The following is a 19,784-nucleotide window of genomic DNA, read 5'->3' on the forward strand; positions in this document are numbered from 1 at the left end:
GAACTGAAGCAGTCTATTAGGGAACTTAAAGATGCAATGGAAAGTATCAGCAACAGGTTAGACCATGCAGAAGAAAGAATTTCAGAAGTAGAGGACAAAGTACTTGAGATAACTCAGATAGTAAAAAAGGCAGAAAAGAAGAGAGAAAAAGCAGAACCCTCACTGTCAGAATTATGGGACTTTATGAAGCGTTCCAGCATATGAATTATAGGAATCCCAGAAGGGGAAGAAGAATGCCCCAGAGGAATGGAAGCCATACTAGAGAATATTATAAATGAAAATTTCCAAATATCACCAAAGATTCTGACACACTGCTTTCAGAGGGATATCGGACCCCAGGTCACCTCAACTCTAACCAAGCTTCTTCAAGACACATTGTGATGAACCTGTCCAAAGTCAAGACAAAAGAAATGATTCTGCAAGCTGCCAGGCGTAAGCGCCAGTTGACCTACAGGGGCAAATACATCAGAGTGACCCCAGACTTCTCAAATGAAACTTTCCAAGCAAGAAGACAATGGTTATCTACCTTTAATCTACTTAAACAGAACAATTTCCAGCCCAGAATTCTGTACCCTGCTAAGCTAAGCTTTAAAATTGACGGAGAAATCAAATCATTTACAGATATACAAACATTGAGGAAATGCACCACAACAAGACCAGCTCTACAGGAAATACTTCAACCTGTTCTGCACACTGACCATCACAATGGGTCAGCAGCAAAGTAAGAACTCAGAAATTAAAGGACAGAACCTAACCTCCACACTGATGCAAAAGATAAAACTAAGCAATGGACTCTCACAAAATAAGACAAATAGAACACTACCACACTTATCAATTATCTCAATAAATGTTAATGGCTTGAATTCCCCACTGAAGAGACATAGATTGGCTGACTGGATTAAAAAACACAATCCATCCATTTGCTGTCTGCAAGAAACACACCTAGCTTCAAAAGACAAATTAAAACTCCGAGTCAAGGGTTGGAAGACAATTTTTCAGGCAAATGGAATTCAGAAGAAAAGAGGAGTTGCAATCTTATATTCAGATACATGTAGATTTAAAGCAACTAAACTCAAAAAGGCAAAGATGGTCACTTTATATTGGTCAAGGGAAAAATACAACAAGAAGACATTTCAATTCTAAATATTTATGCACCCAATTTATATGCTCCCAGATCTTGAAACAGACCTTACTCAGTCTGAGCAATATGATATCTGACAATACCATCATAACAGGGGACTTTAACACCCCTCTTACAGAGCTGGACAGATCCTCTAAACAGAAATTAAACAAAGATATAAGAGATTTAAATGAGACCCTAGAACAACTGTGCTTGATAGACGCATATAGAACACTCCACCCCAAAGATAAAGAATATACATTCTTCTCATCACCCCATGGAACATTCTCCAAAATTGATCATATCCTGGGACACAAAACAAATATCAACAGAATAAAAAGAATTGAATTTTTACCTTGTATCTTCTCAGACCATAAGGCACTAAAGGTGGAACTCAACTCTAACAAAAACACTCGACCCCACACAAAGGCACGGAAATTAAACAACCTTCTGTTGAATAACAGATGGGTGCAGGAAGAAATAAAACAGGAAATCATTAACTTCCTTGAGCATAACAACAATGAAGACACAAGCTACCAAAACCTGTGGGATACTGCAGAAGCAGTTTTGAGAGGAAAATTTATTGCTTTAGATGCCCACATTCAAAAAACAGAAAGAGAGCACATCAACAAACTTACAAGCCACCTTATGGAATTGGAAAAAGAAGAACAATCTAAGCCCAAACTCAGTAGAAGAAAAGAAATATCCAAAATCAAATCAGAGATCAATGAAATTGAAAACAAAAGAATCATTCAGAAAATTAATGAAACAAGGAGTTGGTTTTTTGAAAAAATAAATAAAATAGATAAACCATTGGCCAGACTAGCGAGAAATAGAAAAGTAAAATCTCTAGTAACCTCAATCAGAAATGATAAAGGGGAAATAACAACTGATCCCACAGAGATACAAGAGATCATCTCTGAATACTACCAGAAACCCTATGCCCAGAAATTTGACAATGTGAAGGAAATGGATCAATATCTGGAATCACACCCTCTCCCTAGACTCAGCCAGGAAGAAATAAAGCTCCTGAACAGACCAATTTCAAGCACTGAGATTAAAGAAACAATAAAAAATCTTCCAACCAAAAAATGCCCTGGTCCAGATGGCTTCACTCCAGAATTCTATCAAACCTTCAAGGAAGTGCTTATTCCTGTATTGCAGAAATTATTCCAAAAAATTGAGGAAGAAGGAATCTTCCCCAACACATTGTATGAAGCAAACATCACCCTGATACCAAAACCAGGAAAAGACCTAACCAAAAAGGAGAATTTCAGACCAATATCACTCATGAATATAGATGCAAAAATTCTCAACAAAATCCTAGCCAATAGATTACAGCTTATCATCAAAAAAGTCATGCATCGTGATCAAGTAGGTTTCATCCCAGGGATGCAAGGCTGGTTTAACATACCCAAGTCCATAAGCATTATCCACCATATTAACAGAGGCAAAAATAAAGATCATATGATCCTCTCAATAGATGCAGAAAAAGCATTTGATAAAATCCAGCATCCTTTTCTAATTAGAACACTATAGAGTATAGGCATAGGTGGCACATTTCTAAAACTGATTGAAGCTATCTATGACAAACCCACAGCCAATATTTTACTGAATGGAGTAAAACTGAAAGCTTTTCCTCTTAGAACCGGAACCAGACAAGGTTGTCTGCTGTCACCTTTACTATTCAACATAGTGCTGGAAGTTCTAGCCAATACAATTAGGCAAGACAAGGAAATAAAGGGAATCCAAATGGGAGCAGAGGAGGTCAAACTCTCCCTCTTTGCTGATGACATGATCTTATACTTAGAGAACCCCAAAGACTCAACCACAAGACTCCTAGAAGTCATCAAAAAATACAGTAATGTTTCAGGATAGAAAATCAATGTCCACAAGTCAGTAGCCTTTGTATACGCCAATAACAGTCAAGATGAGAAGCTAATTAAGGACACAACTCCCTTCACCATAGTTTCAAAGAAAATGAAATACCTAGGAATATACCTAATGAAGGAGGTGAAGGACCTCTATAAAGAAAACTATGAAATCCTCAGAAAGGAAATAGCAGAGGATATTAACAAATGGAAGAACATACCATGCTCATGGATGGGAAGAATCAACATTGTTAAAATGTCTATACTTCCCAAAGCAATCTACCTATTCAATGTCATTCCTATCAAAATACCAACATTGTACTTTCAAGATTTGGAAAAAATGATTCTGCGTTTTGTATGGAACCGGAAAAAAACCCGTATATTTCTTAGTAATAAAAACGAAGCTGGGGGCATCAGCATACCAGATTTTAGGCTGTAGTACAAAGCCATAGAGGTCAAGACACATGGTATTGGCACAAAAATAGAGACATAGACGCTTGGAATCGAATTGAAAACCAAGAAATGGAACTAACATCTTACAACCACCTAATCTTCGATATACCAAACAAGAACATACCTTGGGGGAAAGACTCCCTATTCAGTAAATGGTGTTGGGAGAACTGGATATCCACATGTAAAAGACTGAAACTGAACCCACACCATTCCCCACTCACAAAAATTGATTCCAGATGGATAAAGGGCTTAAATTTAAGGGATGAAACAATAAAAATCCTCTAAGAAAGCTTAGGAAAAACACTGGAAGATATTGGCCTGGGGAAAGACTTTATGATGAAGACTGCCATGGCAATTGCAACAACAACAAAAATAAACAAATGGGACTTCATTAAACTGAAAAACTTCTGTACAGCTAAGGAGACAACAACCAAAGCAAAGAGACAACCTATACAATGGGAAAGGATATTTGCATATTTTGAATCAGACAAAAGCTTGATAACTAGGATCTATAGAGAACTCAAATTAATCCACATGAAAAAAGCCAACAATCCCATATATCAATGGGGAAGAAACATGAATAGAACCTTCTCTAAAGAAGACAGACGAATGGCTAACAAACACATGAAAAAATGTTCATCATCCCTATCTATTAGAGAAATGCAAATCAAAACCACCCTGAGATGCCATCTAACCCCAGCGAGAATGGCCCACATCACAAACTCTCAAAACTGCAGATGCTGGCATGGATGTGGAGAGAAGGGAACACTTTTACACTGCTGGTGGGACTGCAAACTAGTACAACCTTTCTGGAAGGAAGTATGGAGAACCCTCAAAGAACGGAAGCTAGACCTCCCATTTGATCCTGCACTCCCATTACTGGGCATCTACCCAGAAGGAAAAAAATCCTTTTATCATAAGGACACTTGTACAAGACTGTTTATTGCAGCTCAATTTACAATCGCCAAAATGTGGAAACAGCCTAAATGCCCACCAACCCAGGGATGGATTAACAAGCTGTGGTATATGTATACCATGGAATACTATTCAGCCATTAAAAAAATTGGAGACTTTACAGCCTTTGTATTAACCTGGATGGAAGTGGAAGACATTATTCTTAGTAAAGCATCACAAGAATGGAGAAGCATGAATCCTATGTACTCAATTTTGATATGAGGACAATTAACAACAATTAAGGTCATGCGGGGGAAGAAAAAGCAGAGAGAGGGAAGGAGGGAGGGGGGCGGGGCCTTGGTGTGTGTCACACCTTCTGGGGGCAAGACATGATTGCAAGAGGGACTTCACCTAACAAATGCAATCAGTGTAACCTGGCTTATTGTACCCTTAATGAATCCCCAACAATAAAAAAAAAAAAACCTCACTATGGTCCATTCTTTCTCCAAACAACCATTTCCAAACATCAGTGCCCAAATACTTCATAGGGTTTTAGCTCTGAAGGAGTGTGTGTTCATGATGTGTTCAGTCTCCTGGGAGGATTCAGAAAATGTATTCAGGTACTCCATCAACACCCTCGTGTGCCTTGGAGATGTGGTATTAATAGAGTTCTATATTAGGTAAGTTGAGTTACATGATGCTGTTTAAATCCAAGGATTTTTGGAAAGATAATTTGGCTTAGAATGATGTTCCTTTATTCTCTGGCTGGCTGTCTCTCCCCACCGTCTCCCTGTGTCCCTCTCTTCCTGGTGCAGAATGTCAGTGTTATCTATACCAAAGCAGGCATGGGATGGATGAGGCCTGCCAAAGTGTTCCAAGTACCTGTTGTAATTCCATTCTGCCCCTTACCCACTTACTTAATTTCCTCTCTCTTTTTTCTAAATGCATTTCTATCTGTTTCTATGGGCGGCAATTCAAAATGGTTCAAAACAAAACTCTAAGAACTCCAAAGATCTGAAATGTTCTGCCAGCACACCCTCACAGTAACCTTGGTGGGGTGGCTGACTGCTTCACCCTCACTGCCTGCTGGCCCATGCGTCCATGCCCAAGCGTTGTTCTGCACGGAGCGTGCACCTAGGAGGAAGTGCAGCACTGAGCAGAGAATAAGGCCAGCAGATACTTGACTTGCCAACCATGAAATGCTCAAACAATAGACAGGAAAAGTGACTTCAACCCCTCCTAAGTAGACAGATTTTTCACTTGTGTGTTTTGAAAGAGTTGTCTGGTTTCTAGGCTACTCTCTGCCTGGTGCGTTTTGCTTATTTGTACAGTCAGACAAATGATAAGTGCATACACACTGGGCATCTGCACGTGTGTATCTAGTGAGGGGTGTGGGTGGAAGGTGCTTGTGTTTCAAAACAGTTCCATTATTGGCACTGACTCATGCAAAACCACGAGTACTTGTTTTAGAGGCTCCTGCAGCCCACAGAAAAGCTGCTGTATTCTGTCTCCACGGAGACTCTCGGGCGAGTTACCTTGGCAATGCGTTCCTTTCGGTCTGGTGCCTTGGGGTTGTGATATTTGCTGACACACTTCGCAGACACTCCTGGGAGCCTTGAATGCTGGTAGCTCTTCTGTGGACGTCTCTCCATGTTGTATCAGAAACTGAGGACAGTTTGAGAGAGAAAGAAAAATTTTTGAATTGGGGCATTTAATAATTATTCTTTTTAATAATGGGTCAAGTGATGGGTCAAAAAGACGAACCTGGGACTATAGTAAAAGCAATATTTCCAGAACTGATTCTTTAAATGCAGCTTATAATTGATATTAAGAGCCCTCTGTTTTTCCCTCTTTAATCAGCTCATTCTAAAGCATCCAGATGGGTATTATAAAACACAAATGTGGTCTTGTTCGTCTTCTACTTGTAGAATTAAGTCCCAATATCTTAGCATTAGCACGGCCTACAAGACTTCCCTGACTGGCCTCTGCCCACCTACTGAAGCCCCACAGTCTGTGTTTTAGCCACAAACAGCTTGGCCCAAGCATATGCCCCCATGCTCTGCACTCACGCTTTCCCCAACTTCTCCATATGACAGACAGATTCCTTCCTCAAATTTAGGTCCCACTGAGGCACTGCTTCCTGTGGAAATGCGTTCTGGATCTTTCTAAGGGGGTGCCCTCCTATATGGTCTCCTGGAGCCTTGTATTAAATCATGCCTTTATAGCACCCCCTAACAGGGCTTCATTTACTTGCTCTTTTGCCTCTTTTATCCCATGAGCATGAAGAATGTACTGTTTCCAATCAGGGACTGTGTCTTGTTCAAAAGCTTAGGGGGACTGGTAGGAGCCTTGAAATATAAAGTCCTCACCTGCCCCCAAATGGCTATTCTCTTGCCTTTCTTATCTTCCTCCATCACCTTCCTCTTGGCAAATAATATTTTTATGGAAATTTAGCCTTTACCCGTCTCTTCTCCAATCCAGGGATTAGGAGGAGTCTATTCAATTTTAAGCAGCATTCTCTTTGCAGAGCATAGTGATATATTTTAATCATCGTACAGTTCCTTTTGGACAAGAGAGCTCTTAGAATATAGGTCAACAACTGTTTTCTATAAAGGGCCACATGCTGTCTCTGTCTCCTGTTCTTCATGGTTTTTGTGTAGTTTTAGAACCTTTTAAAAACATAAAAACATTTTTTAGTTTGCAGGATTTTTTCCCTTGAGCTGTAGCTTGACAATGGGTTTTAGGGCATAACATCAATGCCAGGACATTTAACATAACACTTAAATAAGGGATCCCTCCCCCTACCTCCTGTCTTACCACCTTCTCTCCTAAAATCGCTCAATCTTTCTCAGTTTGGCAGTTGTATAGATGTAGCCTCTGGCGTTTGGCTGGTCTGGTGTTAACTTTTCTTTGCTTCCTTCTCATCTCCTTAAGTTTCTAGTTGGCTTTTCCATTTCATTCCTTCTTTTGGGAGTGATTTGAACTATAAAAATACACTTCGCTTCCTTTGAACATTTATTTATTTTAAATTAGAAGAAAAGAAATAAAACCAAAAAAAAATTTTTTTTTTTGCAGTTTTTGGCCAGGGCTGGGTTTGAACCTGCCACCTCTGGCATATGGGGCGGCACCTGCTTTGAGCCACAGGTGCCGCCCCAAAAATTATTTTTATAAGCAAGTTTCTGCTTTCTCTGAATTCCTGAGTGACTTATCTTAAAAAGATTTATTATATATTTGTAGTAACTGTGTCATTGAAAACTAAATTTTTAGCCCTGTCACTCTTGTCACCACCTGGATTTGCATAGTTTCTGGTGTGCAGGGCTGAAAACTTACTCTGGATATAAGAATGTTGTTCCCATAAAGTTGTCTGGCTCTCTTGAGGAACCCAGTATTAGTAATTTGGGGGAAAAATAATTTGTCCATTGAAGAACCATATTGCCTCAAAAAGTAAAGAATAAAAGTCAAATGCAAGTTAGTAAACTATCTTGAAAAGCTTAGATACTTAAACACATTAAAAATTAACATTTATGGGTGGCTCCTGTGGCTCAAAGGAGTAGAGTGCTGGCCCCATATGCCGGAGGTGGTGGGTTCAAACCCAGCCCCAGCCAAAAACTGCACCAAAAAAAAAAAAAAAAAAAAATTAACATTTATATTGGCTCAACGCCTGTAGCTCAGCAGCTAGAGTGCCAGCCACATATACTGGAGCTGGCAGGTTCAAATCCAGCGTGGGCCTGCCAAACAACAATGACAACTACAAGCAAAAAATAACTGGGCATTCTGGCAGGCACCTGTAGTCTCAGCTACTTGGGAGGCTGAGGAAAGAGTATCTCTTAAACCCAAGAGTTGGAGGTTGCTGTGAGCTGTGATGCCATGGCACTCTACCCAGTGTGACAGCTTGAGACTCTGTCTCAAAAAAAAAAAAAAATTAACATTTGTAGTATGAACTATGGACTTTAGTAAATATCTCAATATTTGTTCATTAATTATAGCAAATATACTATACTAATGTAAGATGTTAATACTAGGATACATTGGTTGGACATGTGTAAGTGCTGAGACACCCATAATCTCAGCACTTTGGGAGTCTAAGGAGGGAGGATTGTTTGAGTTCAAGACCAGCTGGGGCAATGTAGAGAGAACTTATGTCTACAAAAAAAAAAAAAAAATCCTATATGTGTATATATATATACACACACACACACACATTCATTCACTGCTTGTGCCTATAATCCCAACTACTTGGAAGGCTGAAGCAGGAGGTTTGCATGAGCCCAGGAATTCAAGTTTACAGTGAGTTATGACCCACCCATCTAGCTTGGATGACAGAGAGATAAGCCATGTGTGAGGGGTGGGGTAAAATAGGGTCACTCTCTGTTTCATGTTTAATTTTCTATAAATCTACAACTGCTGTAAAAAGTAAAAGTTAATAAAAATAAAGATACCCCAAAAATACTGCTTTGTTAAGACTGCTCAAGCAAAGTGCTCCAAACCAAGCATCTTAAACAGCTGAAGTTAATTATATTACCTCTCTAGATCAGAGTATCAGCAAAGTTGGCCCCTTCTAGAGACTGTGACAAAGGATCTATTCCAGGCCTCTTTCCTTGGCTTAGAGAGGGTCACACTCTTTCCTCTGTGTGTGTCTCTGTCTCCAAATTTTCACTTTTTTACAGACACCAAGAATGTTGGACTAGCATCCACCCTAGTGAACTCACTTTAACTGACTTACCTCTCTAATGACCCAACTCCAAATAAGATCCCATGCTAAGGTGCTGGGGATGAGGATTTCAACTTAAGAATTTTAGGAGCTGGGAGAGAGAGCACTGTTCAACCCATAGCACTAACCACCCTTCATAAAAACGAGCACTTCGGAAATGCCTCACATTTTTCTGAGTGTTTCTCCATGTCGCCTCTTGAATTTGACCTTGTCCCATGCACGCGTTTGTGTGTGGGTTCTGCTCTTGCGCAGTGACAGCCAGCAGCTGCAGCTTCTGTACCTGGAGTGCATCCTGTCCATGCTCAGCTCCTCCTCCTCCTGCATGCACCTGCACAGAGCCTTCACAGACCTCATCTGGTGAGCACCCACTCCCGACGCCCCGAAGCCAACTGGGGATGCTGCTGCCATGTCTCTGGTACCCGTGACCCACCAGTAAGAGAGAAGGCAGGAAAATTTCTTTGTTTACATGCATCAGACCAAAATCCAGAGAGAAACTGGTGATTATTATGACAAAAGCCCTCTTACATTTCGTTTACCTCGTAGGATCAGGAAAGACAGGAACCGGGAGATTTTTCTAGGTTCTCAGTTCTGAAAGCATCTCCAGGCCCCAGAACCTTATGCAGGAGGCAAGAGAAGTGAACTTTGCTCTTATCCCTGCCCTGGTACTTTCTTCTTCTCAATGTGAATACTCATCACTTACTGCGCTCAAAGATTTTCCAAATATGACAGGCCCCTCGGGCAGCCAACTGGTTGCTCTGGGCTTCTGAAAGGGAGGAAGTCGAATGACAGGTGTCAGGATGGAATTTGAAATTAACTTCTCAAGCAAGAAATAATTGTGTTATTTATAATAAGACGAAGCTTCGTAACTGAACCACATCGCCTGATGAGTGTGTTTCTTCACATAAGATGGTATCCTCCTGCTTCCCTTGCTGTTTTATTCATGCTAGCTCTCTTTATGAGGAAAAGTATTCTGTTAATACATCTAGAAGTGTGGACAGACTTGGAAAACTGGGGCAGAATGCAGCCACAAAAGAGAACAGTAAAGAATCCCATCCCTACTGTTTACCCACATAGAAGTACTGATATTTTATTTATGGTGAAACTTATTTGTTCCCTTCTCTTCTCAGGAAAAACCTGTGTCCTGCTCTTATCGTGATCCTGGGGAATCCGATTCACGACAAAACCATCACCTCAGCTCACAGCAGCAGCGCCAGCACGAGCGCAGAGTCAGACTCCACATCTCCGGGCATCTCCGACCACGGCCGGGGGTCGGGCTGCTCCTGCACCGCGCCAGCCCTGAGCGGGCCCGTGGCTCGGACCATCTATTACATCGCAGCCGAGCTGGTCCGGCTGGTGGGGTCGGTGGACTCTATGAAGCCCGTGCTCCAGTCCCTCTATCACCGAGTGCTGCTTTACCCCCCACCCCAGCACCGGGTAGAAGCCATCAAAATAATGAAGGAGGTGAGCAGGGAGCTGAAAATTGCCCCTGGGCTTGCCCTGGGGTCTGGACCCACAGGGCCCTGCACCCAGGATGCTCTCAGAAAATGCTGGCTAATCACTGGCTCCAAAGGATCCAGTAACAAAAGGTATCTCTGGAGTCAGTGTAGGCACATGTCTTGGGAGCCAGGTTAAGGAAGGGCTGATAAGGCTCACTGAGGCAGAGCCATTTGATAATGAGCTGGGTGCTGGTTAAAGTCCCACTAATGTACACTTGACTGGGCCTCAGGCTGGGGTCTCATCCGTCTTAGGCACTGTTTGTGTAGGTATACACGTTTGCTCGACTTCACCAAAACTGGATTTCAAGATGATTTTGTACTCGGTTTGCATGTTAGCCCAAACAGGGCTTTGCCAGGAATTGCTAAAAGGAATCTTCATTTCTCCCAAATGTCATGACCCCAAGGACAACATGAAGGTTGTCCAGTTTGTAACAGCCAGTGTGCCACTTCATGGTTTTGAGGAAGAATTAGGGTTATTTTAAATAAGATTCCTCTGCTTTCTCTCAAAGAACCAAAAAAGAAAAGTTATCAGCATTTTTGCATTTGAGAACTTGTTCATAAAGGTCAAATTGCATTTCTTTTTCATACTTTCATACTTTTTCCCTCCCCCCAAAAAAGACTAACATAATTCTTTTGTTGATGATTTATTTACTTTAAGCAGTATTTGCCAACAACCTGTTTCTACAAAGTTAACTTTGAATTGCTTCTTAGTATTGTTTTAATGACATATGCTTGCAATGAATAATGGAAAGTTCTGGCCCAACATCTCTAGAAATGAAGGAGTGGCCCAGACTTAATGGCTGGTTGAGAAAAATCTATGCACATACCATAATAACTGCCATTCTTGTTCCTGTGTATAATATGCCATGATGACTGGAATGTCCAACCTTTTTTCTTTTCTACTACACATTGGAAGAATAAGAATTGTCTTGGGCCACACATTAAATAGACAAACACTAACAAAAGCTGATAAGCACAAAAAGAAAAATTTTTCGTGCATAATTTTCATGATATCCAACACCATAGATAAGCAAAAGAGAATCCAAATAATCCACATGTGGCCCACAGGCTGAGGGTTGGACATTCCATGTAGATCAACTTTATTTTTACTAGTGAAGAATATTACTTCTTTTCCCCACCAGAGTGTTCAGGCAGAGGAGATTTCCCCTAGGCTGGTGAACGTGATACAGCTTTGGAGGCCAGTGAGATTATACTGCTCCACCCTCCATGTGGTACTACCTGGCCCAGGGCCTTGCCCCCACCCTGTTAAACCTGCAGCCTAGAGGGGCAAGAGTGGGCATCCCCTGATAGGGGGATTACTAGGAAGAGGGGAGAGGAAAGGGCTGGCTGGCCGAGCATGCCCTGTTCCTTATCCTGAATCCGCCAGTTGGACCAGGGCTCCCCTTGCACATGGAAGAAATGAGAGGAGGGCAGAGAAAAGTGGGCCAGAATGTTACTTCATAGAAATGCGATGCCCGGGAAGAGGGATTTCCCTCCCACAAGGAAAACTAAGGCTTTAAGAGGCCAAATGACCCAAAAGAAAAGGCGCAAACCCTTATGGCCCTGCCCCTAGACCCATGCTACTTTCACATACCACATTTATAACTGGACTCTCACCTTGCAGTACAGATGATTCCAGAAGCCCCTTTCCTGCTGCTTCTTCAGCTACTCAGTCCACGAGCCTGAGTTTAAGAGTCAGGATTAAAATCCTCTCTCTGTGGGCGGCGTCTGTGGCTCAAAGGAGTGGGGTGCTGGCCCCATAGGCCGGAGGTGGTGGGTTCAAACCCAGCCCTGGCCAAAAACTGCAAAAAAAAAAAAAAAATCCTCTCTCTGCTCCTAACCAGCAAGGTGATAGTAGGTAAATCATTTAACTCTGAACTTAACGTTGCTCAGCCATACATCATTATAGTATTCTAACGGTTACAAGTTCAAAGTGCAATGAAGTTTGCATAAACACTTTGTATGTATAACATGCTAAACAAGTATTTGGTGCACTTATTGCTACCCTAAGGAAGAGAAAAACAACAGATGGAGGCTGAGAATAACTGGTCCAATCCTCCTCCTTCCTGTCTGTTAAATTCCTTTTGTCTTATTGGACTTGTGGTCATAAATCACCACTGCAAACAATTTTGCCATCGCCCGGGGCTCTCTAAAAGTTCGTTATTGCCTCTCTCAGAGAGTCTGAATTACTCTGCCCAGCTTCCAGAGTTATCTCCCACCATTCCCAGCTCCCAGGATGCACCTGCACTCCATCCAACTGACCCACTTTGTTCAATTCCTGCCTTCCTGCCTCATTCAGGGTCTCCCCTCCCCTATTCTTGTGGACCACCTCCCCTTAACAGAGTCAAGTGGTTGATTACAAGCTAATCTAGACACTAACGCTTCATGTGAGTTTATTCACAAACTCTCTGGGAAGATAATATTTTGCCTATTTTCCATATGAGAAAGCTGAGGCTCTGGGAAGAGAAGGCACTTGCCCAAAGTCTTTCACTGCGTGAGGAGTAGGGCTAAAACATGCACTCAGGTTTTAATACCATCACCTGTTTACTATCAAGATCCTCCTTACTGGCCCTACTTCCTCAAACCACTCACCTTGCTCTTATTAAAATTCCATCCATTCCATTTAGCAACTGATAATATGTCCCCATATAATACGGAACAAGCTTCTTCTCAAATATATTTTTGCAAATGTTGCTTTTGTATATTTCCCCTGGTATTTAACACTGTAATGCTTGAATGAGAATACATGTTTAGTAAGTTCTGCCTGAATAACAGCTGGACCTGGAGACTCCATGTCTCCAAAGAGGTTACTTTGTAAGCCCCAGAAACCTTTCCTTTTCCCTCAGAATTGGCAGGCATTGGAGCTGCCCACCATAGCCCCACTTGATACCTGAGTAAATAAATACTCTGCATATGGGGCAGGTGTTCAAATATTCTTTGCTACTACAAAGGAAATTAGTTATGTGTTTCCCTTGCTCATAAGATTTTCTAGCTTCCCAAGGTCATTTTCCCGAGGCAAGCCTAGCACCTAGTAACAAGTCCAGACAATGCTGCCCCGTGGAGCCCAGCACGCCGATTGGGGCCAGGATGCTCTGAAAAGCAGGGCCTCTGCTTGATGTGACAAAACCAGTAATTTGGAAAAGTTAATAACCTAGATACCACACTGCACAGGGCTATGCACACAGAGGAAACCACCGGGCACACAGGATGTGTGTGCAGCCTTGTAGAGTGTCACGCTTGGTATGTCATCTCGCTGTTCTCATTCTGGTTGTCACTCTCCTGTACGCATCCTGTGCCTATTAATCAAAGCCATACAGGACATTTTGTTTTTCAAGTACATGCTATTTTCTACTTCCACTTTCTTCTAAAATGAACAGTAATGAAAAAGTACTCCTTGATTCCTGTTCTCTCTCTAGTGGTTCAGCATTAGGAGGCGTCTCCTAGTCACCATCAGACTTGGGCCACCCAACCGCTGATCCCACATCCCACATCTCTCATTCCCTGAAGAAGCCAAGGTTGAAAGTGTCTTGCCTTTCTTTTAGTATTTGTTCAGGGTTCTTCAGAAGCCTAGTTAGAATCCACATTCTGAAACAGTAGAGAAGTAAACCCAAATTAATAACGTGCGGATTAAAATATATTATCTAATTTATTTGAGTAAAGTTGGATTAGAGAATGTGGTGAGATCCCGGGAGAGTGCGGTTGTCCACTCCAGCCTGGGCACTGCACTTACCCTTCCAGGAGGAGAGGGAGCAGCTAGAGGCAAGTGCGGCCAGCCCCTGGACCGCAGGCCTGCAGCGGGGGCAGGAGGAGAGCGGAGAGCATCTATCTGACTCAGCCCCAGCATCCCTGCTCCTCTTTGATCTCAAATAAATGAAATGTGGAAAGAATGTGGAACTTCATTTCTGTTCCTCCTGGACAGCAGAGGTTTCCAGTTTCTATAGTGAAAAAGAAATATGCAAAGAGGGACAGGGGAAAGCTGCTGAAAATGTGTCTTCTTCTAAATAATATAACTTTCCTGCTTTGCTTGGAGTATAAATCCCTTTTAAAATGAGTGGGCATAGTGATGGGATGTCTGCTCCACGTATACTTCATTAACCATGTTTTCCCTGAATTAATTCAGCCTTGAATTGAAATTTTCTATAAAGTCCTCTACCATATGGAAATGAACAGTGGTTAGAACTGAACAATTAAGAAAATTCTATTCATGGAAACTGGTGAGCAGGTAGCTAAAGCTCTACACAGGAGGACATTCATAGCTTGAATTCCTTATATTAAAAAGTGGAAAAATCTAAAATGAATCACCAAATTCTCTGACTTAGGTAGATGTGGAAAAAAGATCAAAATAAATTCAAATGAAGTAGAAAGGAGGAAAACTAAGGATAAAAGCAGAAAGCTATGTGATAGAAAGCAAATATACAAAAATCATTTTGCCACAAGGACATTTGCACTAGCATGTTTATAATAGCTCCATGCACAACTGCCAAGATGTGGGAGCAACCCAAGTGCCCATGAACCCATGAGTGGATTAATAAACTGTGGTCTATGTATACCATGGAGTATTATTCAGCCATAAGAAAAGATGGAGACTGTACATCTTTTGTACTTACCTGGATGGGGCTGAAACACATTCTTCTTAGTAAAGTATCACAAGAATGGAAAAAGAGGTATTCAGTGTACTCAATACTAATATGAAACCAACATATATACAACTACACCCCCACACAAAAGAAAAATACAAGTATATTCTAATGAGGTGGAGGGGAGAAGAGAGAAATAGGGAGGAATAGGAAGGGTGATTGGCAAGCTCTCACCTAATGTGCCAACGTAAGGGTATTCAGCACACCCCCTGGGTGAAGGGCTCAACTACAACTTGAACTTGAACTTAGAAATGAAAACAGTGTAACTTAAACATTTGTCCCCTCATCTTAATCTGAAATAAAAATAAATAAAAAGAAATCAGAAATACTATAAAAGATCAAAAAGCAGATGATGTTAGGACTTTGAAAGGACTAATAGAAAAACTCTAATGCAATTAAAAAAATTCCAGAACAAAAAAACAGAATTAAAAATGAAAAAAAAAGTATCAAACTGTAGATGTTACAAACTTTAAAGAAGTTAAAGAGGATATTAAGGCAACTTTAGGCCAATAACTTTGAAAACTTAGGTAAAATGGCTAAGTCCCTAAGAAATAATGCAACTTTAAAAAAGTCGGCTCAGGAAAAAATTGAAGACTTGAATAGTCCTTTAGTCTTTAAAGAAATGTAATTTGTAGTAAAATCTTCCCATACCAGCCCCAGGTGGCTTTAGAAACTAGTTACAACAAGCATTCAAGGAACAGATAATTTTAATCTTCCATGAACTTTTTCAGAGGGAGGGAATTACTTTCCCACCTAGTTTATAAAGCTGACTTGCTAGCAAATAAAGCAGTTCAGCAAAGTTACACTATAAGCAATCTCATTAAATGACAGAGATCCAAATGTTTTCTAGTTCTATACCATAAAATATTTTAAAAGAATCCCTCAGAGAATTTTCTTTGTCCAAGCCAGCCCTGAGTTGAGGAGCTAGAAGGCCAGTGTGTACTATAATGTTAAGAATGCCTAAATAAAAAAAGAAAAAGAAAAAGAATGCCTAAATCAGTTTTATGAAGACTTGAAGTTCCAAATGGTTTTGTCTCTCCTTATATAGTCCCTGGGTAGAGAAAGTGCATGTTTATTTGATCTCACAATTTACAACTTGTCTATTTTTGTGACGTTCACTTTGTTGTTATTTTGCCCTTTTCTTAAAGATACTTGGGAGCCCACAGCGTCTCTGTGACTTGGCAGGACCCAGCTCCACTGAACTGGAGTCCAGAAAAAGATCTCTTGCAAAAAGAAAATCTCATCTGGATCTTCTTAAACTGTAAGATACACTGCCCTACTAGGTATTTATTGCCTGGTGAAGATGTTTCTCCAAATACTTCCAAGTTTGCTTGCAAATTCCTAAAATTTTTATAAATGTACATGTTATGAAACGTGACCAATAATTTACCCATGAGCCATGCTAGAAGACCTATCTCAGTTTATTATAATCATATAACTTTCCATATATAAAGTGACAGGTACAAAAATTATTCACTGGGATTATTTCAGAGACTAACTTTTTGCTTCACAATCCTGTCGCTACAGGAGTCCTTCCCATTCAGTCCCCCTAGAAAACTGACCTTTATATGATTTCTAATAAGGGATTTCTAATCCCTATTATTGTGTAGCCATTTTTTTATTATTAAATTATAGCTGTGTACATTAATGCGATCATGGGGCACCATACACTGGTTTTATAGACCGTTTGACACATTTTCATCACACTGGTTAACATAGCCTTCCTGGCATTTTCTTAGTTATTGAGTTAAGACATTTATATTCTACATTTACTAAGTTTCACATATACCCTTGTAAGATGCACCGTAGGTGTAATCCCACCAATCACCCTCCCTCCGCCCACCTCCCCCCTCCCTCCCCTCCCTCCTCTCCCTCACCCCCTTCCCCATATTCTTAGATTATAACTGGGTTATAGCTTTCATGTGAAAGCCATAAATTAGTTTCATAGTAGGGCTGATGTGTAGCCATTATATTTTAAATCCTGAGGATGATACAAAGTTGAGGTTGTTCAGTGCCTGTCCTTGGGAAGATTATTAATTCCCATTGGGAGTTTTTGTCCACAGACAAACCAGCCTATCCAAGAGGAGATGTGATTCAAGGTGGACCACTTTACCTTGAAGTCCTCTGCTGGCCTGAATGTGTGTGTTTTACTTATTGCCCAGACCATTAAATTTTATGCAGATCTTGCTGTTTTGACTACTATATTATTTGCAGGGCTAATAATTCTTACTTGTCTGGGGGCATTTTTCTGTGTTTTATGCCTTGGTGCCATTTCCTCTTTTGAACGCACTTAGCATCATGGATGGCATGACCGAAGCATGCATCAAGGGTGGCATCGAAGCTTGTTATGCGGCCGTGTCCTGTGTCTGCACCTTGCTTGGTGCCCTCGACGAGCTCAGCCAGGGCAAAGGCCTGAGTGACAGTCAGGTGCAGCTGCTGCTTCTGCGCCTGGAGGAGCTGAAGGATGGGGCCGAGTGGAGCCGGGACTCCATGGAGATCAATGAGGCTGACTTCCGCTGGCAGCGACGAGTGCTGTCCTCAGAACACACACCGTGGGAGTCAGGGAACGAGAGGAGCCCTGACATCAGCATTAGTGTCACCACAGACACAGGCCAGACCACTTTGGATGGAGAGTTGGGCCAGACAACCCCCGAGGACCACTCTGATAACCACAAGCACAGCCTCAAGTCGCCTGCTATCCAGGAGGGCAAGGAGACTCTGAGCAAGGTGTTGGAGCCAGAAGCCGTGGACCAGCCAGATGTCGTGCAGAGAAGCCACACGGTTGTTTACCCTGACATAACCAACTTCCTGTCCGTGGACTGCAGGACAAAGTCCTATGGGTCTCGGTATAGTGAGAGCAATTTTAGTGTAGATGACCAAGACCTCTCTAGGACAGAATTTGATTCCTGTGATCAATACTCGATGGCAGCAGAAAAGGACTCAGGCAGGTCGGATGTGTCGGACATCGGGTCGGACAACTGTTCCCTAGCTGATGAAGAACAGACCCCTCGGGACTGCCTGGGTCACCGGTCGCTGCGAACTGCTGCTCTGTCTCTAAAGCTGCTGAAAAACCAGGAGGCGGATCAGCACAGTGCCAGGCTGTTTGTGCAGTCCCTGGAAAGCCTCATTCCTCGGCTTCTGGCTCTTTCCAGTGTGGAAGAGGTAGACTCTGCACTCCAGAACTTTGCCTCTACTTTCTGCTCAGGTTTGTAAATAATTTTTTGGTGTATATAGTCAACAAGAATATTCAGAGCATTTTTCCTTCATAGTCAATTACCATCGTGCTTGTATTTTGACGTGCTCAGAACATATTAATGAATTTTTTTGTTTCCCTCATTTAAAGAGAGCAAAGAAATCTAAGACCTTATTGGTGGTGGTTTATTTGAATTCTGTAGCAGTCAGTGGCTAGAATAGTCTATGAAGTTGATAAACGTACAGGCTGCCAAGTAAAGAATGAGAAGTAACTGTTACCCCCCAACCTGGTCTCTAGTCTGCTGCCCAGATATTGGCCAATATTCTGAGACAGCAGGAGTTGCAGTGGAGAAAGAGTTTGACGTCAAAAGGCACCAGGTGAGGAGATGGGAGAAGGTTCTTAAATCCATCTTCTCAAGAATTTGGGGGGAAAGAATTTTAAGAATGATTTGGTTAACAAAAAGCTAGGAAACTGTGCCTGGTGATTGGCTGGAAATGAATTCGTAGGGCTGGGAAGCAGAAATTGTCTTCTTGGCTGAAATAATTCCTGGGTAGGGGTCACAGGACTTGCTGGACCAGTTCTCATGCAGAGTCACTGGTCAGGTAGACATCAGTTTGTCTCCCTAAATGCAGAGTCTGGAAGGCATCTCAAAGACCGGCCTTAGGTTTTGCAATAGTAATGTGATTGGGGAAGTCACAAATCTTGCTCCAGTCAGAGATACATGACATTTAAGCAGTGAACAGTTACAGCAAGAAGGTAAGTTTGGGGAAATGGCTGGTTAAATTTCAGTTATGTCTATACTTCTATAGAAATAAGATTTACCACAGTTCTTACCTTATAGTCTTACATTACTTTAATGTGGGTGGTTTTAGTTCACCCAGACTTGACTACACCTCATTCCTGAGACGTGAGCCAGGAGGTGGAGAAGGGCCAGTAACTGCTGTGACTTTCTTTCTGCTAACAAGGGGCATAGTTGGGACCAGGGGTGAGAGGAACAAAACGGGATTGCAACTGTCTGTAGGTGTTCCTGGGTGCCTGGTTGGGGACCAAGGTTCGTGTGACAAAGACACCCATGTCTTAACTACTATTTTAGTACAGCACTTACAGGACAGTAAGATAAGTAAGGAGCTCGATCAGAACAAACGAGAGTCCTAACTTTAAAAAGCTGTGTAGGGCTGATCTGAAACCTTGGGGGATTCAGGTGAATAACTCCAAGAACCGGTCAATGGTGGGGTTCCATGGGAGCTTTAGTATGAGAGGGACCTGTTGCAGCCATGCAGCTTGTTGGGAAATAGTTTCCATTCAGGTTTCGACTTCTCTGAGATACTTATAAAGGTGCAGCACATGGTATTTAACACTGCACAAATTCCCTGTGTAGCAGTACTCTAAGATAGCTCGACTACAGTGTT

At 41.8% G+C, this 19,784-nt stretch overlaps 1 protein-coding gene across 1 annotated transcript in view; it reads left to right on the plus strand.

Annotated features, from left to right (window-relative positions):
- The window catches only part of ARFGEF3 (ARFGEF family member 3), a 180,246-nt gene that overhangs the window by 93,067 nt on the left and 67,395 nt on the right, over nt 1-19,784 (plus strand). Inside the window, exons 9-12 of the mRNA XM_053592320.1 lie at nt 9,302-9,406; nt 10,177-10,510; nt 16,331-16,443; nt 17,477-18,387. Coding sequence (XP_053448295.1) covers nt 9,302-9,406; nt 10,177-10,510; nt 16,331-16,443; nt 17,477-18,387 — 1,463 coding nt within the window. The remainder of the gene's footprint in view (nt 1-9,301; nt 9,407-10,176; nt 10,511-16,330; nt 16,444-17,476; nt 18,388-19,784) is intronic.

This window comes from Nycticebus coucang, chromosome 5 (genome assembly GCF_027406575.1).
Source record: "Nycticebus coucang isolate mNycCou1 chromosome 5, mNycCou1.pri, whole genome shotgun sequence".
NCBI classification, from domain to species: Eukaryota; Metazoa; Chordata; class Mammalia; order Primates; family Lorisidae; genus Nycticebus; species Nycticebus coucang.